Source organism: Telmatherina bonti (assembly GCF_933228915.1).
Source record: "Telmatherina bonti genome assembly, chromosome: 5".
NCBI classification, from domain to species: Eukaryota; Metazoa; Chordata; class Actinopteri; order Atheriniformes; family Telmatherinidae; genus Telmatherina; species Telmatherina bonti.
This window is the reverse complement of record NC_136623.1, coordinates 35,286,808-35,311,651: the sequence shown is the minus strand read 5'-3', so window position 1 is coordinate 35,311,651 and position 24,844 is coordinate 35,286,808. Positions and strand designations below refer to the sequence as shown.

The 24,844-nt window shown below is 40.2% G+C and overlaps 2 protein-coding genes across 3 annotated transcripts in view; both read right to left on the bottom strand.

Annotated features, from left to right (window-relative positions):
* cep192 (centrosomal protein 192) overlaps nucleotides 1–11,270 on the bottom strand; it is a 41,597-nt gene extending 30,327 nt beyond the window's left edge. The window contains exons 1-20 of the mRNA XM_079240174.1: nucleotides 11,146–11,270; nucleotides 10,457–10,677; nucleotides 10,086–10,175; nucleotides 8,729–8,886; nucleotides 7,898–7,959; nucleotides 7,487–7,622; nucleotides 7,287–7,402; nucleotides 7,058–7,144; nucleotides 6,817–6,969; nucleotides 6,043–6,193; nucleotides 5,647–5,858; nucleotides 5,202–5,321; nucleotides 4,824–4,976; nucleotides 3,882–4,143; nucleotides 3,615–3,764; nucleotides 3,438–3,502; nucleotides 3,079–3,300; nucleotides 2,689–2,830; nucleotides 2,519–2,601; nucleotides 2,160–2,426 (exon numbers count right to left, since the gene is read on the bottom strand). Coding sequence (XP_079096300.1) covers nucleotides 2,160–2,426; nucleotides 2,519–2,601; nucleotides 2,689–2,830; nucleotides 3,079–3,300; nucleotides 3,438–3,502; nucleotides 3,615–3,764; nucleotides 3,882–4,143; nucleotides 4,824–4,976; nucleotides 5,202–5,321; nucleotides 5,647–5,858; nucleotides 6,043–6,193; nucleotides 6,817–6,969; nucleotides 7,058–7,144; nucleotides 7,287–7,402; nucleotides 7,487–7,622; nucleotides 7,898–7,959; nucleotides 8,729–8,886; nucleotides 10,086–10,175; nucleotides 10,457–10,629 — 2,802 coding nt within the window. The 5' untranslated portion in view covers nucleotides 10,630–10,677; nucleotides 11,146–11,270. The remainder of the gene's footprint in view (nucleotides 1–2,159; nucleotides 2,427–2,518; nucleotides 2,602–2,688; nucleotides 2,831–3,078; nucleotides 3,301–3,437; nucleotides 3,503–3,614; nucleotides 3,765–3,881; nucleotides 4,144–4,823; nucleotides 4,977–5,201; nucleotides 5,322–5,646; nucleotides 5,859–6,042; nucleotides 6,194–6,816; nucleotides 6,970–7,057; nucleotides 7,145–7,286; nucleotides 7,403–7,486; nucleotides 7,623–7,897; nucleotides 7,960–8,728; nucleotides 8,887–10,085; nucleotides 10,176–10,456; nucleotides 10,678–11,145) is intronic.
* A 1,758-nt stretch (nucleotides 11,271–13,028) lies between these two features.
* On the bottom strand, nucleotides 13,029–24,375 carry seh1l (SEH1-like). 2 transcript variants are annotated; one of them, XM_079241246.1, is made up of 9 exons: nucleotides 24,198–24,375; nucleotides 23,753–23,803; nucleotides 23,402–23,548; nucleotides 23,101–23,312; nucleotides 18,917–19,015; nucleotides 18,670–18,810; nucleotides 18,370–18,524; nucleotides 14,968–15,121; nucleotides 13,029–13,314 (listed from the first exon to the last, which is right to left on the bottom strand). In XM_079241246.1, the coding sequence occupies exons 1-9, from the start codon at nucleotides 24,306–24,308 to the stop codon at nucleotides 13,137–13,139; spliced, it is 1,248 nt and encodes a 415-aa protein (XP_079097372.1). In that variant the 5' UTR covers nucleotides 24,309–24,375; the 3' UTR covers nucleotides 13,029–13,136. The 2 variants fall into 2 exon arrangements, with proteins under 2 accessions (XP_079097372.1, XP_079097373.1); XM_079241247.1 differs by lacking the exon at nucleotides 13,029–13,314 and adding an exon at nucleotides 13,334–13,811.
* Between the last annotated feature and the right edge of the window lie 469 nt (nucleotides 24,376–24,844).

The window sequence follows — 24,844 nt, the reverse complement described above, 5'->3', positions numbered from 1 at the left end:
TCTGTATTCTTTATCCTGATTCCTGCGCAGGTGATGAAATGAGTTCGTTGTGTCGGAGTCCGTTGTTGGGACTGTGAGATAGTCTGTTATCGGTTCCACGTCGGTCTTTTTTTTTATCTCCAAACCGTATCCAGACAGAAATTTCCCTCTTTTAGCAACAAGCTCATCGGTTTGGGTTGGCAGCTCATCTCTAAAGTGCATCTTGACATAAAATACTGCAGTAAAGCAGCTTATCGTGGCGTAAACGATAGAGCCTCATATGAAACGATACGTTTTCTCTTGTCCAAGTGATATATGTCGTCATATCGCCCAGCCATAATCAGTCATTCACCTTTTAGCAACAATCATCATCCAGCCTCCTACAACCCTGCTGTTTCATGGTCTCAAAGTTTTATTCAAACTCTAAAAAACTCAGATATGTTCTCCTATGCCTCTGGTAGTTTCCACGGAGATTAAGTAGATTTAATAGTTAAGTAATTATTCTTCCTATCATGTACTATCTCAGGTTTCGCTTCACTCTGGAACCTCATTGTGTTGCACTATTCCTCCATTCTCCTGACTCTGACCAGGGATTTGACCTGATGGCTTCCTGAGATATTTACCTGCAGAACACCTCTATTAAAACATCTATATAACAGCTGAGGTTCACTTCTTTACCTTCAGGTTCTGCACAGTGCCTCAGATGGCATTACTTTACTAATGGATGGATGAATGAAGCTGCTATTCTCTGGTTTTTACTGACAGTAACGTGGTTTTCTTTTAGGAGGAGATAAGCATTTCCATCTTCTACTGTGTTCCACAGGAATTTACTGACACAGTAACACATCAATTCTGACACTTCTGTCGTGCTTCACATGTCCCAGCTTTCGTTTGACAGCAAGATTACATACAGTCATACATAATTTAATTTAGGTAAGTCATTCTAGACAGGAGGCAGAAAAGAAATGCCAAGTCAAGATGTTATTTAACATACAAGGTGGAGAACAGTTGTGCTATTCTGAAAGTATAATTGTGTGACTAAAGAGCTACTAATCCATTTGATTGAAGGGGAATGGGAAAGTAATTCTGCTGCAACAACCAGTTCAGGTAATAATGATCATTTTGTAGTTGTGACAAAGTTTTCCATTTTTCCCTTCCATCCCATTTTTCATCACTGAATTTTTTATTTATAAAATCTGTGTGATTTTCTCCTTTGTGTCACTTTTCAGGTTTGTCCAATTTTAATCTCCATGTTAAACCTCCTGCGTGGATCCACTCCCACTGGCTTGTTGTTCCTGTCTTGACATTTCAGGCACATAAACTGTGTATTTTTTAAAAAACCATGAGATTGCGAGCAGATTCATGATCTTGTCCTCATTAGACATTAAGAGTAATTAGGGACAGAAACATCATTAACTGACTTTTATAACTAAACAGACACTCAACGGGCAAAGCAAGAGAGAAGTTTACGGTTTACTATGGACATCTAGTGCTGAACTATCTTCACTTCAAATTAGTCCCACCGCTGGTGTGGACGTTCAAATCCATGAACAAAAAGTAATGTTTAACCTTCCACACCAGAAATGCACAACAATAACCGGGGCATCCTGATAGAATACCATTCTGATCCTTGCTTTGTGAGGTGACGGTACTTGAGAACAAGGGGTGGGCATAAAATAAAAATGTAAAAAAAATTTTAAATAAAGGATTTTTTGCTTCACTATTTTAAAGATTTTTGTTTTAAAAAAAAAATCCATTAAAAAAAACAAAAAAAACCCAAACAATTCCATAATAAGATTTTCATCGTTTTTCATTGATCTTTTTACTTGTCTTCTTGGGCATTATAGCAGCAGAATGATGTTCTGGCCGCTGTGTCGTTTTGTACATGTCGCAATTTAAATCGAATCGGCCCTAATAATTTCTCAGTTCTTTCTAACTTATAGAAGAATGGAGTTACTTGGGAAATTAGCACCTTTTGTTACTTAAGTCAAAAGATTATAAATCGAAGATCTGTTTGAATAGAGAATTGATTCTGAATGGAATAGTCATCCCGAAAATCTGAATCGATTGAATCGTGAGTTGTTAAGATTCACATCCTTATTGAGAACACAAAATATTTTTCTGTGTTCTCCAGTTTCCTCAATGACATAAAAATCCATCAGAGATAATCCCATTCTTACGTGGTGTGATGCAAGGGGTTCCTCTGCGTTCCTGCCGACAGACTCTGGACGTTTCCTCGCTCGGCTCTTCTTGGACAGATCCACGATCATGGCAGCCAGCTGTGATGGGTCTGTGCTGATGGATGCATTGGCGATGGCTGAAGCAATCGCACTGATACTCAGCATCAGCTGACTGCTGTTATTGTCAGGGGACAGACAGCTTTGGTTAGCCAGACTCAACTCAGAGCCTGAGCTACGTACAGCCGGTGCAGCCCTGAGAGTACAAACCTAAAAACAAGCACAGTGACATTATAAACTCACAAAGCAGAGTCTTTAATCCTACACCACAACATTTCATTCTGAGAACTCGATCAATGTACCTCTGGTTCACAAGGTTCTGGATCGGGATCTCCTTTAGGAGACATTCTTTCCCCTGGAGCGTGGAGAGTTTTGTCGAGATCTTCTACACAGAAATGATCACGAACAACAATGATAAATCATTTCAATAAAAGAAAACAACGGTTAGAAAATGACTGATTACTAAACATACCTGGGTTGAGTGTTTGGTCGGCTTCACTGAGATCCACTGTGTCATTGAGGGGAGAATTGCCCTGAGATGTGATTTGTGAGGGACGAATTAAGGGAAACGGCTCCCTCTTCTCTGGAGAGGTGATGACGTAACCGAAGGATGGCTGGAAGAAAACAGTGTGCGCTCAGGGATTGCTGTACAACCATTTCACAGCAGGACTTTGAAAAATAAGGCGAAAATGATCGAAACCACAGTTGTGCATTAAATTACAAAATATATCACTTTGTAGAAAATGTGCTGGGATCATTGAGATGATGTGTGGCGGTTCTTAAGAACTGGGATCGGTTTATTTGTGTATTTGTGTGACTGTTCGTGTAGCTAAAGTCGGAAGATTCAGCAATAATTACTCACTCGTTTCATTTCATTCACATCTGTCCTTCCCAAACAGCCCAGAGCTTCAGAACGCTGCCCAAAAAACTGCCCTAAAGACAGTCGCAGGTAACTTTCATCGGCCTGCCTGAACTCCGAGGAGACCTGGGAAGCCCTCATCAGGATTTGTCCGTTTGGGGGGATCTTCCAAGACGAGTCACTGAGAAAGGTGTTGTTGCTGCTGGCTGGTTCAATCTGCTCCTCCTGAGTGGACAGCGACAGGCCATAGTGCCATTTAATCATCTTTTCTATGCACTTGAAGTAAATAATGTTAATATGAATGTAATGCTGCCATCTTAAAGCCTTTGTCGAACAGAATGAGGATAGCTTTAGATATACACCTGCATAAATTGGTGCTCCTTGTCAAAGTCCTCTTGATCCTTCACTATTTTTTCCATGGCATCGCCTGTAAAAGGAGAAAATATCGTTGGGGAAGCAGAAAATAAAAAAGCATAAAAGTAATTTATGGCCTTTAAGACCATGTCATTTAGATATTTTATTAGAGTTGTTGAACTTACTGGCAGGTAGGAAGTCCTCAGTTAGAAACTGCCCTGCATGCTCCAACGCATTCCCATCAACCTCCGCCTCAAAGCCGGAGTAGTATGCAAGGTCTGTCACCCACTGGCCTTCTTCGTTTTGGTAAACTACGTTATGAGTTGCATTTGCAGCTGAAGACAAAAACAGTGCATTAGTTAGAGCGTTTTACATAGCAATCAGTGCACAAATATACACTATGACTACATATGAGGTATCTTTGGGATACCTGTGACGTAAACACAACCAACCTTGTTGGAACTCGAGCTCCATGTTGTCCGGACAATGGTTCCAGCCCTCATCCGAATCATCCTCTTCCTGATGGAAACTCTGGGAGAAATACTTGGGTTCCAGGGAAGTGGAAAGGGGATTGTTCTCATCCTCACTGTTACCATCTGAGGCCTCAGCAGGAGTCACATCACCACAGGGTCCTCCCCTCAATCCCAACGAGGGTCTCGCTCCATCCGGCTTGTCTACTCCATCGTCATTGTCGTCACAATCTGGGAGCAACACCTGAGGCAGAGAGACGACAAAAGCTCTGCAGACTGGTCACATTTTATTACAATTATTATAATTATGACAATAATAATCTCAAATCTCCTCTCAGAACACACATGGAAACTGAAATAAAACAATTTAAAGGAAAAAATATTCCAATGAAATGAATGTATGAATGAAATAATAACGAAACACCACAATCAATGTCTTACACTTAATACTAGATTACTGCTTGCTTGAGATAAAATGTCCAACAAACATGATCGTTTGGGTCTTTTAGCTCGAGTGTTTAGTTAATTAGGAGCAAACTTTCCTATATTATTGTAAATGGACTTTTTGTTCAAAGTATCTTTATTGCTTTTACATTTAGGGCAAATAAAGCAAACATAAAAACATATGTTTAACAAAAAAAAAGAAAAGAAATAAAACCCGCCATTTACCCTTCTATACCGGATCAGCTACAATATACAAAAGATAAGTATCCAGGTACCGACAAACTCAACCTCAGGTCTTGTGTATACATGTGTATACATGTACAGCATAATGTAAAATAATTATACAAAAACATCTGCTGACATACATAAAACTTCTCAACTGACCCTTTTATAGTATATCTAATTTTCCCAAGTGAACATAGATGGACATTTTAATCAAATCCAAGATTTTTACACGTTCGTTTGTTTGACCTGTCGTACCTGGGAGGGGTAAAAGCTCCCCTGGATGCCTTGAAGGTGAGAGATTATGTTTGCTGAATCCTGAGGTCTCATCAGTCCATCTGCGTTCCTTAAGTAGTCAGAATCCAATAACTGATCAGCTGCAGGTCCAGAGTCTGTGCTCTCCATGGCATCCTGGTACAAAAAAAGCTAATTAAATGCCCATCTACAGAATAATCTAAATATGCTGACAGCTGATCTGTGTGGTGGGGGGGTGGTGGTAAGTTCAGTAGAAAACATGATCAGCCTGATCTCTCAACAAGTCCAGGTACAAACAAAGACATGTTGAAGGAAGCTAAAACCATATCAATTTACTCTTTTCTTAAATGCTTTCCAAAGCATAAAGCATGTTGTACTCACCAAAGCCTCTTGTCGGTCCAACATCACGCTCCAATTGACGGAAAGTCTCTGAGGTCCTGCAGATGAGCCGACAAAGGAGCTGGCCTCCCCGGTTCCTACGGGGCCTACACGGTCTCCCATCTGTCAAAATGCAACAATAAACCAGTGTAAATGCAGAAAATATTACACTCGTCATAAATGAATTAATCCAACAGTGATCGGTGATGATGACGAGGAGAAAAACATGCTTATACTGACTGTGACTTTCTGAGTGAGAATTTCTTTCTAGTGGTTTTAACAACATTAACAGTGTTGTCATGGAGAAATACAGAATAAACAGCCATGTAAAGTAATCATGGCAGCTTGGCTACTCGCATTTCATGCATCACAAAAAAGGCAAATACTCAGAGGTAAAGAAACAGAATGACTTGCTACAGATATGCAGACTGAAAATCCTCTGTCCCACCTCTGTATGTCTGGGAAGAGCACTTCTTCCCAGCAGATTAGTCAGACCAGCATTCTCATCCTCACTGACAGGACTGCTTCCCACAATCCCCAGTCCACGCAGGGCATCGTAGGTGGTGTGGACGTTGTTCACAGGAAGAGGGATGGTTGAAACTCCCCCATCATTCCCGCTTTCCTCACTCCCACTGCTCCCATCTCCACCTCCTCCATCCCCTGGTTTTACAAAGTGGAACAAACCAAACTGGTGGTCTAACCAAAAAGCTCTTTTCTGACAACACATCACCATAGTAACTCCAGTTTTCAGCGTTCATCAAAATCAACAATTCCGAATATCAGCAAGAGAGGAAGAAGTAACCAAAGAGTGGAAAGGAAAGCCTTTAATACTGCATGTTTTTACCTGTAACAGGAGGGTTGATGACTTGTCCTTCAGCAGATCTTCTATGTTCAATTCCAGACAGAGCGGGCCCGCTACGGCCAGCAGAGGCCTCATCGTCAGAGCTCCCCCCTTCTAGGCCTGGCCTGAAGGTAGGATGATTACTTTCTCCAACCTGTACAAACACATAGATAATATAGGGCTGTGACGATATGTTTTTGACCTGATTTGATTCAATTCCGATTTTTTTGGGTGCCGATTCGATTTAAATTGCGATTCTCACAATTTTCCGGTATTGCTGATTTTTGTAGATTAAAAACAAGAAAGAAAAAAAAAAAAAAAAAAAGTATAAAAAATTTTTTTGCTTGTCATTTTTCTTCATTTCAATGAGGAAAAAACAACACAGTAGCCAGACCATCATTCTGCTGCTATAATGCCAAAGAAGACAAAAAGTAACAAAAAAAAAAAAAAAATTAAAATGACAAATTTTATAGTGCATTCATTTTATTTATTTGGAAAAAAAAAAAAAAAAAAAAAAAAAAAAAGTTTTTTTTTTTTTTTTTAAAACAAAAAAAAATCTATTTAAAAATTGTGAAGAAAAAAAAGTCCCGATTTCTCGAGTCGATTTTCCTACCCCTAGTAGATAAGCATTCAGAAACACCACAGGTAGTAATACTATGGGTTGGTACTTTCAGTTAAAAAACAACAGAGTTAGAGATTTAGCATGTGGATTTATTGGCATAGAACAGGTTCTGAAGAAAGAATGAAAAAGAAATGAAATAATTTTGTGTTTCTAACCAGCTGTCTGGATGTGCTTGGCAGCAGCCGTGTGCTGGTGCTTTTACTGATCCTTCTGGCCGACTCCAGCTCATCCTCCGTGTCCTCATCGCTGGCTGGACAGGAGTCCATGCCCGTAGCTGCAAGACGTACATCAGGCATCCGGAAATCCTCCTGAAGAAAAAAATACATTCATTACACAGAGTATATCCCCTTGGGTCAAACATACGCGTGTTAAAAAATCATGTTTGAGTCAACTCACCTGATCGTACTGATCAAGGAACGGATATCTGTACTGTTCTGCCTCTGCAGAACTCGTCTCTGATACATCAGAAGCAGCTGCCAGTCCCTGCACATTAATACACTGCATTAATGTCTGAGGCAATTAAGTAAAACAAAAACTATTAAAAAGAAAAGTAGGATTTATTTTGATATTTTAAAAAAAAAAAAAAAAAAAAAAAGATCTATAGACTGAAAGAAAATAGTCTTACTGTTCCAGGAATCTCCTGACCCTCCACTCTGCCTCTTTGCATTGCAGGAGGAACCAGTTTATTGAAGTACACCTCCAGTTCATCATCCGGCAGGTTGTTTAAATCAATGTCATCATCTGGTGGCCAAATTTCAATTTTATATCAAATACATGTGACCATATCACAAACCATACTTTACTGTTCTGCCACTACTCAAACACCTGTGATATCGCTGTTCATGCTGTCCACAGACATGAGCTTTTCATTTGCCAGGAAGCTGGAGTTGCTGCCACTGAAACGGTCACTGTCAACCCCTTCGCTCTGGCTGCGGTCATCTTCAGCTGTGGTTGGTAAAGTCTGCGCATGCATGGAGGAACAGAACAAACAGGATATCATCTTGGGTCTAATATTTAGCGATTTCTAAATTAAATGCATATAATTCATACCTATTTTCAGGACAGTTTAAACTCTCCTGGGAAGTCAATATTTATTTTTCAAGAACAGAAAATAAGAGCCCTTAAATAATTTTAAAAGTCTAAAATAATAGTTTAACAGTCTGACTCAGTTCGGGCCTCGTCTTTGCACCCGGCCATGGATCAATGTGCATAAAGAGAGAAAAACAAAGCCTGTACCTTTGCATCTGCACTTCCCTTCTGTCTAAACTGGGCAAACGAAAGAAGTCCTGTTGACAGATCTAACGGGAAAACAAAGCAAACAACACATTTTAGATCAACACTGCAACTTCAATATGATATGAGAAAGGTAGAGGAAATTATTAAAACACTTAAAGCTGGGGTAGCTAATGTTGCTCAGAGACGTGTTCCTCTGGGTGAAGTGGTTCCTCGTCCTGATAGTAGTCTATACATTCTGTAATCATGAACACTAAGAAATCTAGTTAGACCCTTCAGTTTATTGTAAATCTGTAAAAACTCTGAAAAATCCAAACGTTCCGACCCAAATGGAGTTGTTTATTTCTTATATTTCATAAGCTTCTTCTCCCGGCTCCCCTCCTCCCCCTCCAGCAGCGCATACCTGATAGCCACACCCTGCATATAAACAGCGTGTTAGGATGAAAATACAAAGTAGAGAAGAAGAAACTCGGAAGGCAAACATGGCTGAAAAAATGCAGGAAGGATTTCCCGACCCGGCTCAGTTTTTTTGCCTCCTCCTGCTAAACAGCAGAGAAAGAGAAAATCGTTGGTGGAAAAAGCTGCGAATAAAAAAGCCTCGGATCACACAAGGAGCAGAACCAAAGGGGGAGGGGCCAATACAGGGGGAGGAGCCCAGGCAGGGGAGGAGCCCATACAGGGGGAGGAGCCAAGGTAGGGGAGGAGCCCAGACAGGGCGCCCCTTTCACATCCTGCTGGCTCCCCAACATTACCTACCTCAGCTTTAATAGCAGACATTACTTAAACCCAGAATATAATGTGAAAAGAATATGTGCAAGGAGTTAATCTCTGAACCTGTTCCAAACTCTGTGTTTCGACCACACTCTAAACCCGTCTGTATGGGAAGAAGACCCGGCATGGACATCTGGTTTCTGGACGCAGTCTCATCCAGACTGATCTTCACCAAAACGTCTGAAAGGCGATGAGCTGCGATGAACTCATCCGCATTGTCCCTGTAAAACAAGCAGAGTGGAAATAAGTCTGATCACATTACAGCATGAAAAAAAGACATCTTTGTCCAGTATCAATATCATTTATTCACACACAAAACCCTTAAACATTGATTAAAAACAAATCTTTCATATATTAAGCCCCTTTAATATTTATAAAGAAACACCAGTAGCGTCTGACTCAGGTTAAATGTCCAACCAGCATTCAGTCCCATGTCACATGACTGCAGTAGACGAGGATTTTAGTTGTTCCCTTCATGACAAATCAAATCAAACTTTATTTGTATAGCACTTTTCATGCTTAAAAACAATGCAAAGTGCTTTACATTATAAAATAATTCACATCAAAATAGATAAAACACTAACACAGGTACACCCATAGTCCCCTTTCACCCACCCACAACCACCCTCACACATGCCCTATAACAGTTAAAAGATGAATGGCCAGGTCAAGACTAAGCCTCAATGGGAACACAACACAGAGTGTACATGCAAACTGTCACTGAGGATGCTGTGGTCAGGCAACAATTACAGGAAGTCTTTCAATTTTCACATTTCATGCTGAATAAATAAGATTTTATTATGAGCATAAAAACACAGAAGTATCACAAGAACTATGATCCTTACACTAAATGTTTTATTAATTTATAATAGTGTGTGTTATTCAGTAGTTGGCAAAACACACCAAAAACTGGTATATCCATACAAAACGGCGTAACAGGCTTGAAACCAAAACTGAACTGCGGCATCTCTCTCTGTATGCACTCCAGGGCAGTTTGAGACCAAAGAATACGTAAAACATAGGTTTATGCACCTTGAAATGAGTCAAAAGCATGTTGTTTTAAAGGTTCGCAAGGCTCTCTAAAGTTGCTTTAACTCTGCATTATATTGTCATTATTGACAGTTTCGACAGAAACTTTGCTAAGAAAACCATTTAAAAAATGGAAACAAATCATGGCCATGTGCAGGACTGGTGACCTGTCCAGGGTGTACCCTGCCTCTCACCCAATGATTGCTGGGACAGGCTCCAGCTTCCCACGACCCTAAATTGGACTGAGCGGTTTTTATTAATTGATAGACGGATGGATGGACAGACGGAAACACATCATTTAAAGCTTTCCCTTTACAAAGTTAAAAAAAAAAAAAAAAAAACCTACAGGCAAAAAAAAGAGACTTTGTGAAATATGTCTGAAAACACTTACAAATCATCTTTGAAGCTGAGGGCAAACTTGGGCTGTTCAACAACAGATGGCTGTAGTTTGCCTTCCAGATATGATGCCTCATCATGATCCCTGTAAAACAAGCCCAAAATGCAATGATTTTACAAAGTAAATCGTAATTATTATACTTGGCAAATGCAGGTCATAAGGACCCAAAAGCTTAACTTGGAGCAAGTCAACTTAATTTATTTCACTCTAACTACAAAAACACCAGTAAATCTGAATCTACCTCTTACATCAGTTAGTTAACCTGTGTGATAAACATTAAGAATAATGCATTAGACTTTGTATACAGTCACATCTGTCTGACAGAGAGAGAGAGAGAGACACACACACAAGACACATGCTCCCACCTGTTGTCAGATCCAGGTCTAATTTTAGCAACTGTGGAGGCAGCCACGGGCAGCCCTGGGCCTGAACCCAATGTCACATTCCCCAGTGTGGCACGGCCACTGGTGCTTTCCAGAGATTTGTCAAGAAAGCTAGGGAAGGCTTCATCCTCCAGCTTATAAAAAGTTTCAGCCATCTTTAACAGCTGCCAAACGTCAGTTTAGGTAAAGATCATCTGTAAAGACTACATAAAAACACAGACAAACACAACAATAATGGCAGAATTAGTTCAGTATCTCTAAACATGCTGATTGAATGAACCATTCATCAGGTTGAACCACTTCATTTGGTTTCCTATAAAACATGATTCACCTGTGACAATGTTGGAAGTCTACTTTTTGTTTGTTTGCATGTTTAATGTGTGAGTTTTTGCATATCCACGGCTAAGTGCATCCATGTAACAAAAAGCTACCACGTTAATTTACACCAGATTAGCTGAAATTTATCTTTATTAGCTAAATGCTAAAAACAGAATTAGTCACGAGCTTAAACCCTCATATTTCAGTTATTCCCCTCGTTTAACGCGTTAAAATAAGCCTTACGGATAGGAGTGACAATTTAACGAGGCTCATCGGGTTTTACAAGTTATTTATTCTCATATCCAGCTAAGAAAGAAGTAAAATTATAAACGTTGGTTGATCCTAAAACTTACATTCAGGACTCCGGGAGCTGGCCAACACGACTGGTTCTTCACAAACTTATCCTCAGAAACCTACTCAGAAACTTTGCAAAATGTAGTTATGTTACAAATGTAACTTCTCTGACATAATTAATGTTCATTTTTTTACTTAAAATTGGGAATTTTATCCAAACTCTGGTTCGGTTCAAATCACCAAACAGCGCCCAGAAGCCACAGGAAGCCCGCGTGAGCGTCATATTTTAAGGGCGGGACTTTAGCAGTTTGGGTTATTCTGATTGGTCAAAACCGCAAGAGAGGGAGGATCCTGATTGGACAGAATTCGTGCCACTTTGCTCGTTGGGTCACTTTAGAAAATAGCCCATTCATATTACTGCGGAGTTCCCTCTCAAAAAGTCCATTACAGACGCATTCATTTTTCTCCTCAAACTCCGCACTTAATGTATGGTAGAAATATATTTTATTTAACCTTTATTTCACCAGGAAAGTCCCATTGAAGTAAAGAACCTGTTTCTCAAGGGAGTCCTGGCCAAGAGGCAGCAAGAGTTACAGGCATTTTACATGTTACCACTTAAACAGAACAAATAATTATATGTTTTAAAAATGTGTACAAGAATAAATTAGTTTAATAAACTTAGACATGGAACGTGAATGTATTAAAATAAGGACTTCAACTAAAAACTAATTTCTTGACTTGAGTAATTTAAAGTAGGGATGCACTGTGGGAGAATATCAACCAAATGATGAGTGTATCATGTGTTGTGCCAAGCAGCTGCAGCTATGCCTCAGTAAGCAGACAGCTGTCTGGACAGGAACAGAAATCTTACAGAGGCTGTGAAGTCATTAAGATTTGTTGCTGTCATTTGCCTTCAGAATTCATATTAGGTAAATAAGGTTTATCTTACCATCTAAGTCCCACATAATCTCAGTATATCTGCACACCTGTTCTGAGCCTACGAGACAACAAATCAAGAGGTACCATGAAGACCAAGGATTTCTTCAAAGAGGTTGGGAGAAAATTAGCGTGGACTTAAAAATTAGTGTTGGGTTATAAAAGACACACCTACCTCTAAAAATTACACAAAGCCCTATTCGTTGCCTATTACACAAAGGCAACGAATAGAAAAATGGTAGCTCGATTATTATGTCCCTACAGTGAGGCATGGTGGTGGCAGCAGCATCCTCAAGGAATGTTTTTCATCAGTTGAGACTAAAAACTGTTCAGAATTGAGGGAAGGATTGTTGGTACTAAATACAGCAAAATTCTTGACAATGACCCTCAGCATTCTGCTAAACTAATGATCCAGTTAGGGGTAAACATTTAGATGTGTTGGGATGGTCAAGTCAAAGCCCAGACCTCGATCCAGCTGAGTTTGTAGTACGACTTCAGAATTATACTGTACAAGCAATTCATTTTCCCAGCTGTTACACTTAACTCTTCACACAAATCACCACTTTATCTCGTGGTCCTAAAATAACGTATGGCATTACCTAAATAGTGGATTTTGTTGACAAACTCAGAAACTGAAAAAATTAAGCAGGGAAAGTTCAGGGTCTATAGTCAAGTTGATCGTTGTGGTCTTCACCATATCAGCTCCTTATACAGAGGCTCTCACGTCACTTTTCATGACTGGAATGCTTTAAAAACAGATAACACTGTGGCCTGGTCTGAGGCATTGATAATGAATCAGTCTTTCCACCAGTTGTTTTTCCAACATACGACTTAGTTCCTCATAAGCCATTTCCAAATATATAAAAGGGGAACTTCCCTATAACTTTAAAAAAATAAATAAAAACAATTAAAATAGTTTACCGGCTGACAATGTTATCTCATATAATCCTTCAACAGATCTTTCAACTTAATTTATCACAGAAAAAAGCACAAGACATGAAAAACATACACAAAAGAATTTTTTATTAAAATGAATGGCAGCATTGGAGCTCACCACCATCCCATCATCATTCTGCTTTTTATTATTTAATTTAAAACACACATAAAAATCTAATCATTGCTCTTCAGCTTCTGGTAGGGACAGTAGCGCTCTAGAGGAGAGTCTGTGGGGAAGAGCCTGTTGCTGAGGCTGAACAACGGGCTCAGCATCACAGTGCTCGATTAGAGAGGAAGGAGGCAGCAGACCGTACCTGCTGCCCGCTCTGGGAGGATCCAGAGGTGGAAAGAAATACCTGAAGCAATGTAGGGAGGGAAAAAACAAACAAAAGAAAGAAACAGGAAAAGAGACAGATGACAAATACATGGACAAGGAAAAGAAAAGTATAAACAAAAGGAATATCCAGGGAAAACAAACTGTAGAAAAAAGGATTTATAAAAGAAACACTCCATATGAACTCAACACATTAAAAAGTGGATTAATGACAGGCAGGGCGGTGATGGTAACCTCAGTTTATTTTCCAAGTGTGTTGCAACACCATTTTCCAACACCAGTGAAATCTTGAAAACATTAAGGGATCCAAATGTAAGTACATGCATGCAGTTTTCATGCCAAAGATGAAAACTTGAACCAGTTCTGAAATGCACTGAGCAGTCTTATATTTCAAATGTATCGTTGTGTTGGCACATGGTGCTTATGCATAAGAGACATTAGTAATATGCTGGACTCTGGTTTATCTTTGGAGTGGTCAGCTGCCGCAGGGGAGGAGCAAAGGGAGCTCTCTTGCCAATCCTGCATGCAACAAGCAATATAATACCAGATTAACTTCAGCAAATTCACCACACACGCATTTTCTTTTGTCAAAAAGTAGCTGGAATGCAAGGAAACTTTGTGTAAAATAATTTAACAATCTGCAATACAAAAGAACTCATCCATTACAGAATATCACACAGATCTTGTGTTACTCAGGTTAGACTTGAATCAAGAGTTAAGTCAAACAGGTGAATATAAAGACTTGGTTAATCAAATTTAACATGAATGCAGCCACATATTATCTCTGGTAAACCCAGAAATCTGATTGTTTACCGGCTACTTTCATTTCTGCTTCATATAATACTCAATGTTCATGTCTTAGCTAGTATTGTAATTATTACGACAGAGAGGTTGCATGGACAGAATCACTCCATAGGCTCTGGAAAAAACAATAAATTTCATTTTTATCTCTTAGTAAATTCATTTTGAAGCAGAAACTTCCAAGTTTTGTGTTTGGAAATGTATATGGCTGCATTCATACTCACATTCATGTGTTCACATATTGTTAATATGGTTTCCTTCAAGCTTTTCTTCTGCTCAGCAAAGAGTTTGGCAACACTTGCCTAAAGATCACTCGTATTAATAGGAGCCGATTTGTGTCATAGTTCTGTTTGAAACTTGTCAAGATGTTGCAATGTTTTTCAGTCAGTGTTATTAATTTCCTTGGTATATAAACAGTGTAGTCCCGCCCCCCTCACCAAAAAAAAGAAAACAAAATAACAAACTATATTTCTACTGGATCGCCGGAAATAACTAATAATTCAATAGTAGTCACATAAAAAAAATCAATATCAACATTTTTTCTCTACTTTTTTTTTTTTTAAACAAGTCAACATTTAGACCTCACACTCGCAGTGCGAAGAGGAAACATGACATCACTCTCATGACATGCATCAGTACAAGTCAAGAGGAAGTCACCAGAGCACACCTGGCTCCACAGGCTGGATTTAGATAAGCTGTCTGCTGGAAGCCAGAAGCAAAGCTCTGCATGAAGGCAGCATTGGGTCAGTGGGTCCAACAGGTTTGTCAGTGGGAAGCTGCACTCTCAGTCAGTGTGAGGCAGCAATAAACCAGTCGGCTCCGACCGGCTCGACGTGGACTGGGTGAGTGGCGTCAGATGCACCACACCACCTACCTTCCTGCTGACATCCCGTTCAGGGCGTTCTGGGAGGTCTGAACAGAGGAACCCACCACGGTGCTCATGGCTGAGGGTTGACCAGATGAACCTGTCAGCGGGCTGCCATCTCCCTTTAAGATACCAGTGCACTTCCAGTTGTCCATGTAGTTCGCTGCACAGACAAAGAAGACAGAGAAAGCGTTTACCCACTTGCAACATTAAGGAGGAAAAGTGATAGAAGACAAACAGCATTTCGGTTATTAATGCTGAATAAAGTAGGATGGAGTTTCATACTGACCTTAAATTCTCTATATTGTAAAATAAAAAACTGCAGTCCAACTAATTAAGTAATGCTACACCAGCTAGATATATGCTGACATTCTTTTACACACATTTTATATTAATCTCATGAAGTGACAATGTGTATATCATAGTCAATAAGTTTCACTGCTTCCTTCTGGACAAATTATTATTACAGTTAGTGTTGGTTTCAAATGTTTAATGTTTCTTAAACCATAAATCCTGTTAATTTTGTTAGGAAAAGAAAGAAAGCAGAGGTTTTTTTCTCATGTCTAGCTTGATATCAGATAGAAAATAAAGCTGGAATGATGAAAATCAGGAATGTACAGACACACAATGCCTGAAACTACGCCAGCTCTGTTGAAACAGCCATGTTAAGTCCTTTAGACCACTGTTTCTCAAATTGGGGTACGCGTACCCCTGGGGGCACTTCAACGCATTCTAGGGGGTACCTGAAAAGTTTTGAAAACGTATAATGTTTTCTTTAAAACACCCTTAAACAAAATAATATAATATAAATATTTAATATATGTCATCCAATGTAAGTGTACATTCAGAAACTAAATTTACATATAAATTTTCACCACTGCATTCCTCCCAAAATCCCACATTCCGACATGAATTGAACCCCATCCATTACGAGCCGAAGTATATTCGTCAGTCACTGTCGACTTCACAACGCACAGTCCTGGTTGAAGCGTTGTAGAGATTTCCATTGTTTTGCACGGTTAAAACACAAATGACAAAGTGCTGTATTTCATGTTTTTTTCTTAACCAAAAAACTTTGCAGTGGATAGGGGGCACGTAGCTGAAAAAATATTTTACAAGAGGTACTGTGTTGCAAAAAGGTTGAGAACTGCTGGTTTAAGCCTGTTACATCCTCCACGAGAAGCAAGAACTGAGTTCTTGTTCTTGAGGTTGCAAGAACAAGAAAAAACGTCTTGTTCGGCAGTCCCTACATACTACACGAGAAGCAGGTCTGCAGCGGGGAGGGATCACTGCTTGGGGCAGATGTCTGCTTTATGTGCAATGAACCCGGTTGTTACCTCCGCCGAGGAGGTTGTTTTCCCCGGCGTCTTTTTGCTCAAGATAACTTAAAAGGTTACGGAGGGATTTTATAAATATTTCAAGAGTTGTTGCAAATGTAAAAATGAAGAAGTGATTAAATTCTGGTGGTGATCAGGATCACCGTTTGGATCCAGGAATGTTTTAAAAGGATTCTTAAACATTGTGCTTGGTGGAGGTTTCCGCTCTCCGAGTTTCTATTTTCATATTTAACGAGCAGCTTCGTCCGCGGCAGGGCGGGTCGTGCACGCGGCTGGATCTGAGTGTTTTAATGCCACATGTAAAAATGTTCGTACTCTCACCACCTCGATCAGCTGTTTTATCAAAACAATCCGTTTTGCCGGCAACAGCAAACACACGGAAGCAGCAACTCCGCTTCATGCTTTGTCTGTGTTAACCACGCCCACCTCCAATGTCCGACCAATCACACGATACTTCTCGCAGCCCCGCAAGAAAAAAGTTCTGCCAGCCCGATGTGTCAAGAACTGTCCTCAAACATGTCCACGAGAACAAAATGACGTCATTTTCTTCTCGGAGCCTCGAGAACAAGAAAAAAGTTCTCACTTCTCGTGGAGGATGGAACAGGCTTTAGACATCTGCATTTCTTGAACTTCTCTAACAAATACAGCTTTGACAGAATGTCTCCAGATGTTTCCACACATCAAAGTTATACCTCATCTGGCCAACCCTCATCATTTTCTCTCACAGATCAAACTCACAACAACTACTCATTCCTTTTCTATCCCACTTGCTCCAGTTTAGGGTTACCAGTCCATCGCAGGGCCAGCAGAGCAGGACAAACAACCGTTCACACTCACATTCATTCCAGAGGAGAAATTAGCGTTATCACTTAACATGCACTATAATGCATGTCTCTGGACGGTGGAAAGATGCCGGTGTACCTGGTGAGAACATCCAAACTCTGCACAGAAACCTCCCCTCAGCCAAGATTGTGTGAGGCCACAGTTAGCACGGTTAGCACAATGGCCTCCCAGCAAGAACGTTCCTGGTTAAGACCTGACACCTCATGCCTTCCAGTGTGGAGTGTGCATGTCCTACATGTGCATGTGTGGGCCCTTACTGGGTGTTGATGTCTACTGTACGGGGGAGACTTAGAGCTTCATAGCAGGACAGTCCAGGGAACTCGGTATGAGAGGGCAGATATTTCAGAAAACATTCCTTTGTCTGGTTTGCTTTCACACCGCATTTTACTCCTCGACTCCAGACTGAACCGCCAGGACAAAGTCACACAGTTACAGCAACTCCTCTCTAGGGACAGTTGTCCTTCAGACGACCACTCACCAAGAAGAGGAAAAAAGCTGGAAAAAGGGAAACCCAGTTCATTAACTGGCCAGGACCAGTAACAGAAATCTTTCCCTTTAAGCTGGCTGATTCCCTCTAAGTAAACGATGCTTTAAGTAGTTTGGAGGTTTCTGTTTTTACTTACAAGAAAGTTTAAGCAGCTGGACAGGCAAATAGTCACCCAGCATGTTGCTCTACAAAGTGCTTTGTGTTACTTTCCCTCTTTAGTTCACTGGATGGTCTAGAGGCTAACAGTTAGCCTCTCCAATGCTAAACTCCATCTGGGACAGTAAACGACCCCATGGGAAGCTGTGATAGATCCAGTCATTAATTACCACCCAGGTAGAACGAGTAGTTGCCTTCCTGTTTGCTACCAATGATCTAAAATAATGATTTATTCATAGATTCAGCCAACTTGTTTCTGGAAGGATGTAACCTGCTACAAGCATGTAGCCAATGTCAGATGCTTCAAAAGTCTTTTTTTTTGTCATTTTACTGCATTATACTTTAAACGTGGTTATTAAAATACAAAAAAGTCGAAAAACTCTACTAGGAGTCCTGCGCACGGCTAATAATTAAATATTAGAAGCACTAGTACTGGCAGAACAAGTTCACCTTGCAACAATATGTTTACAAAAGGAACCCTGCAAAGATCTCCATTTAGCAAACTAACAGCTTTTAGTACAGCTGTCACTAAAATTACAAAAAGATTAGGTGGTGAGTCAACAGGCGTTGCCAGCAGCAGCCTCCCACCTTTCCATAGACGCACACAGCCATCGTCTCCAGAGGAAGCCAGCAGGGTGCTGGTGATGTTCCAGCTCACACGCCACACTTGGGAATTATGGTTGTCAAACTGAGCCATAATCTGCACCTCAAACTTGGTCGGTCCTGTGGTGGTGCTCTCTCTCCTGTCAGAAAAGTCCAGGATAAGAATAATAGGAGTTCATTCAGACGTGAAATGCAGGTTTCAGAGACAACACCCAGTACTGCACACCATCAGTCACTCAAATGACGGCTATGACAACAGAGAGAGAAAAAAACTGAATGCATCACCTTATGGGAACAAGCTTGAATATTCTGACATCTTTTGTTGCGATGGCGAGCACGTGGAACGATCTGCCCAGGTTTGGAGCAAATGCAATGTCATGGACGGCATCTGTGACTGTCATCAGTGTCTCTGCTTTAGCATATTTCCTTTAAAAAGGTAGAAAAATATTTCAGAAACAGGGAAAATAAGGATTATGCCGGTGTGTTTTTAATAATACTACGGTACAAATAATACTCAAAAGGGAGCACTTACCGTGTGTTTTCGTTGTACTCGTAGATCTGAACCTTCCCACCGTATGTTACGTTGCTGTCATCGCTCCCCACAGCAAACATTGGAGGGTGAGCGCGAGAGCTGGGTAAAATTAAGATCATACATAAGTTTATTAGTATTTACTGGGGAACTTGGGTTAGTTTAAAGCATGCTAGCGTTCTTGAAGAGCTGATGTCAGTTCCAAAAAGAAGTGAACCTCATCCAGACTATTAAACTGCACTAAAGTAGAAGAAAATGAACTTGAAGGGTTGGTTTAATTGAAACCAGTTTAAAAAATATATTTAAACATGTTTGGCATAAATTGTACAAAATGGCTCATATGAGCAGATGTTGAATTATTCCTGTATGTTTCCACACAGTGCAGCTTAACACTAGCAGGACTGAAGTTTTGGGTACTCCCTTTGGGGACTGAGAAGGGGTCATTTGATCCCCTGCCTTGGAATGTGGTGACTGAGGAGCCCCTATTGTGATTCAAATGTGCCACTAATGGCAGGACTGAAGTTTTGAGTACTCTTGCCTTGGAATGTGGTGGCTGATTAGTCACTTTTGTTATCCTAAGATTCACCACTGAGCAGGCTTTGCAAATGGTTCTGAGTGAAACAAGCGTTTTTGACTCTGAAGCAGATGACATGGACCTTCATGCAGAATCTGACTCGGAGCAGTCTTCGGAGGAAGATGTTCCCCCTCCCCTGAAAAAGAATCCTCGGCTGGATACCATGGTAACAGAGACCGCAAAAGATGGCATAGTTTGGCGTATGGAAGAGGTTGGACGACGTCTGGATTTCACTCCTATTGAACCTTACGCCGCAGAGGGAGAGCCAACACATGAAGCCAGAAAAAGGATCAAAACTTCCCTTCAAAGCTTTCTCTGTTTTCTTACTCACCAGATTGAGCATGCAAGGGAGACAGAGACTGTGGATTGGTTCATGGCTGTTCCAGAATTGATGGCTTTTATTGCAGTTATCATCTGGTGAGGGGTGACGAAGTTTCCATCATTGTCTGACAACTGGTCTGAGATGTATGGAAACAAACGGATCATGGCAACAATGGCTAGAGATCGCTTCAAAGAAATCATGCGAAACCTTCGCTTTGATAGGCAGAACACCCGGCCTGAGCGAGTGCAGACAGACAGGTCTGCAGCAAAGAACTATGTCACATTCTACAGACCTGAGGCCTCATTTACGAAGCTGTCGCACGCTCAAAACCCGGCGTACACCAATTCTAGTCAACTTTTGGGATTTATCAAAACCCGACTTGGCAGTAAAATGTCCCTACCTCCACGCCAACTCTGACCCTGGTGTACGCACAACATCTGGAGAAACGGGAATGGCGACACCAAAGGCAGAAAATAAAACCAAAGAAATGTCGTCTCATTTTTGTACGTTCATTTTATAATATGAAACAAAGGAATGAACCAATTTCAGCATCATCTGGAGCATTTTGTTCCAGCGTATCTCTGGACTCATTCATTTTCCCCTGCTGACATTCATCTGTCTTTCTGGTGGTGATGTCCATCCCGTCTCCACCAGATAAAATACTTTTACATTTTACAACATTATCTATTAGAATTTCATCCTCATTTTCCAGAAAATTCCTCTTTTTTTGTTTTTTCCCTGCAGAACCGTTGTGGAAATGAGATGGATTAATATTTATCAGGGGTGTTCACCTGACCTTTTATAGCCAATATGTGGGCGTGACAACATGTTCCCTTATGTGTGTAACATTTAGTGTTGCTCCTGATTTATAAAGCGAAACAGATGTGGGACGTGCGTGCGCACCGCTTTGTAAATCGTGAAGTTTTTTTGCACCGCATTTCCTATTTCCCGTACGTACGCCACCTGTAGTCAGTGTTGCCATGCACAGTTTGATAAATGAGGCCCCTGGTCGGCACATCACAGTTCATGAACAGCTTTACCCATCAGAGACACGTTGCCATTTTCTGGAATATATTGCAATAAAACCAGACAAGTTTGGAATCAAATTTTGGGGGGCTTGCAACTTGAAATCAAACTATATCTGCAATGTCTTTCAGTATGTCGGCAAAGACCCCAGTTGTCCCAAAGAGGACAGACTGTCTGAGAGTGTGGTAATGAAGTTGATGGAACCATGTCTGGACCAGGGCAGAACATGTTCACATCAATTTCACTTGCAAAGAAGCTGCTCAGCCGGAAAACCACCATTATTGGAACACTCAACAAGATTCGCAGAGAAATTCCCCTTCGGCTCGAGAGAAAAACTGCAGTGAGTTCAGCACTCAGGTCTTTTCAACGACTGACGCCACGACGACAGTGTTTGCAGCCAGCCGGAAGAAGAAGACGGTGCACGTTATGAGCAGTATGCACGGTGTCATTCAGACTGAGGACAGCCGCAAAAGAAAGCCAAGCAACATCACCCAGTACAACTCAGCAAAATGCAGTTTGATAAGATAAGACTTTATTTATCTCACAGTGGAGAAATTCACTGTGTGGATACCATGGAGCACATGGTGCGAGAATACAGCGTACGGGCAGGAACAAGAAGATGGCCGATCGCAGTCTTCTGTAACATGGTTGACATGGCAGCCCTGAACAGGAAGGAAAGAAAGGCGGCCAGATTTTCTGATGCGACTTGCCAGTGAGTTGGCTGAGTCTCATGTGACGGCAAAGAAGATTGAAAAGGAAACTGTCTTCGCAGTTTCCACACCAGATGAACTCGGCAAAAGAAAGAAGTGGCAGGTCCTGCACCGGTGCAAAAAGAACCCTGCTACCAAACGATGTGTTCACTGCTACAAGTTTACATGTGGCAAGAGCAACAAAGAAGTGCCATGGGAGTGCCAGGTCTGCTCAGACCAAGGACAGTTTTGAATAAGTTGTGTGATGTCAAACACACACACACTGTAAATATGTGTGAATATTCTTTGTGTTTTCTGCAATGTTGTTTCAAAAATATGAAATAAGCACAGTTTCTATTTTGTATGTTTTTAATTTTCTTACTTTCATGTCTCTTACTAAATTGAATTTAACAAAAAAGATAAATATGTGGCGATCCATTCTAACTAATGCAAAATATTTACAAAAAAGCAGGAACATTCAAGCGGTCAAGAAGAAGATTGGAATCAGAAGCAATGAAGTTAGTTTCAGTTGCTGTAAAACCTAGTTCTTCCTTTTGTTTCTTCATTTCCTTTGTGCTGCTCTGACAATCTGCATTTCAACACACAGCAAGAAGCTGCCACATTATTAGCATACTGGTCAGACCACATTCCAAACAGGAGGATCAAATGATCCCTCCATAGTCTCAAAAGGTAGAGGGATCAAATGACCCCTCCATAGTCCTTCTAGTGTTAAACTGTTATACGTGTTCTACTAATGCTCCACCACTGCCGCAGTTCCCAACATACAGAAGAAGCTGGTTGCAACAGATACAAACCACATGGCATAGGATATATTTGTTTAGTAAAATGAATAAAATGAACAACGTAAAGTTTTCCAGTTCATGGCTCAACAAATGACTGAATTTGTTATGTTTGTCGTCAGCTAAATCGTATATCATGTGTTTGATGTTTGGTACATCATGCAAAGAGTCGACTGGAAAAAAAAAAATTCCATTTTAACGAAATGAAAGGCAGTGTACAGGAAACTATCATAGCAGAGTCTATTTTGATCTATTTCTCTCCTTTGCTTTTACACTGGGACATAAAGAGTAGTCTAATTTAAGCGCCCGGCTGAGTTATAACCACAGCAAACATGTTGATTGTTACAGCAAGCCAGTTTTTTCCCTAACATTATTTTAGGGAGATTTTATTCTGTTTTGTTTTAGAAATGTTTTGCAAGTGAAGTGTGTGTTATGTTATAACTTACACCTTAGTTTTCCAATTTTCTACATAACGGAGTCGGTAAAATGTTTGTAGTACGTGCAACATTGTGGTAAAACACGCAAACAAAAGCTTGTCAACTGACAAGCTTTTGTAATATGTAAAAAAATAAAATGATCATTTACATGCATATATAATCATAATCTCTCTCTGAGATTAATAATTCTTTGGTTTTTTAATTCCTTTTAATTAATTTCAGTCACTGGCTATCAGTCAGCATATCTGTATGTAAGATTTATATCTACCTCAGAGGTGCATAGTTCAACTAAATAAATTTTTTTTTTACACATTTTTAAGTATGCAACTGTTATCTAACCTGGATGGGTTCCAAGAAATGCAGCTACAGCTGAGCTTGCATGAGATCTCATGCTGCAGGGACCACTGACTCAGGTTCATCACATCAGGAGCCTCGTAGATTCTCACAACCCCGTCTGCTGAGCAGGTTGTCAGCATAAGACCCATGTGTTTGGGAGCAAACTTCACATCAGTCACTGATGTTCTGCTGTCCACAAGTGTGGTTCTCTTAATCTAAAACAGAAAACATGAAAGGGTAAGGTCAAACCTAGCATCTCACAAACAGGCCTGAAGGTTTGGAAATGTGTCAGGGTTGCACTAACCCAGTGGCTCAACCCTCTCTGTTTGTCATTAGACTCCCCTACAATCTCCTCCCAGACGGCTGCCGTTCTGTCAAAGGAACAGGAGGCTAGAACCTGCCCAAACTCTGGATGAGCCCAGGTCACTCTCCACACTGATCCACTGTGTGTCTGCACAGAAGCCAAGATTTCCTTAAAACTGAAGTTCACACTGGGCTTTCATTTTGAGCATCTTATTTGAATTCATCATACAAAACAAATACACAGATAAGAAAAACATGGAAATGTTATCATGAAAGGCTGTTAACATAGCATCTTATAACCAAAGCCTTTAGCAATCAGTTAAAAAGGAAAACACAGTAGCAGGTTATTTACCTTCCAGCTGGCTGTGCAAAGCCACTCGCCATTCTCACTTTTGTCCCAAACCTGAGGAATAAATACTGCAGATTTGACCTAATCTGTACACATATTTCTTAAGATAGTAGAATAAGGCACAGAATGACAGTGTTGAATCTTCTAAATCCTTGAGAATTTATATGCAATGAAGCTAAAGCATCAATAAACTCCTCAGTGTTAACCTGTACTAACTTAACGTGCACATTATCTAGCTAGTTATTATCAAGCTTTAATAGCACAGATAGTACAGCTAGGAAATTAAAGTGTTGCGTCGTACAGCTTACTTAAAATGTAAGAAAACAGCTAAGCTTGCTCACAAACTTATACGACAGATAAGGCAATAAGAAAACAAGTGTAGATAACGTGGATAATGCTAGCATGCTAATATTAGCATATGCTAACATTAGCACCACGTCTAACTTACTTTGACACTTTGGTCACTGGAGCAAGTCGCCATTCTCCGCCCGTGAAAATCATACGACACATCGTGAATTAGATCTTTATGATCTGCTGCAATACTACGAGCAACAAACATTATTACAACTCAAATATGCCGGGAAATCTAGTAGGTTTACTTCATGGACTGCGTGTATAAGTTTGGCGCCGGGGTCCTCATGACGTCATGTTGGCCACAGAGGGGCGCCTTCACACAAAATGTTGCTTAAAAACCTTTTTTTTTTTTTTTTTTTTTTTTTTACTTTTGAGAAGCTTCACAATATGATATGCGGAATATGTCAAATCGAAGTCAAATGAAACTGTCGCTATACATATGTTTTGAATTTTTTTTTTGGTAAAAGTTGAAGTCCAAAAAAACTCTATATATTTCCATTATTTTCTTATTTTCTAGTGCCGTGCACTCATTCTGCACAATCATTACACTCTGTTAGACGAAAAAAAATCCCTCAAAAAGAGAGAAAATATACATTTGTCATTTATTGCCTTAAAAAAAATTACTTTGTAATTGAAACAAACTAAAAATATTGTATTTTAAATATGGAATAAAAATTCTGTTCCACTAAATATCATAATTTAAATTAAATTTAGTGGTAATAATGGAATGAATAATTTTGT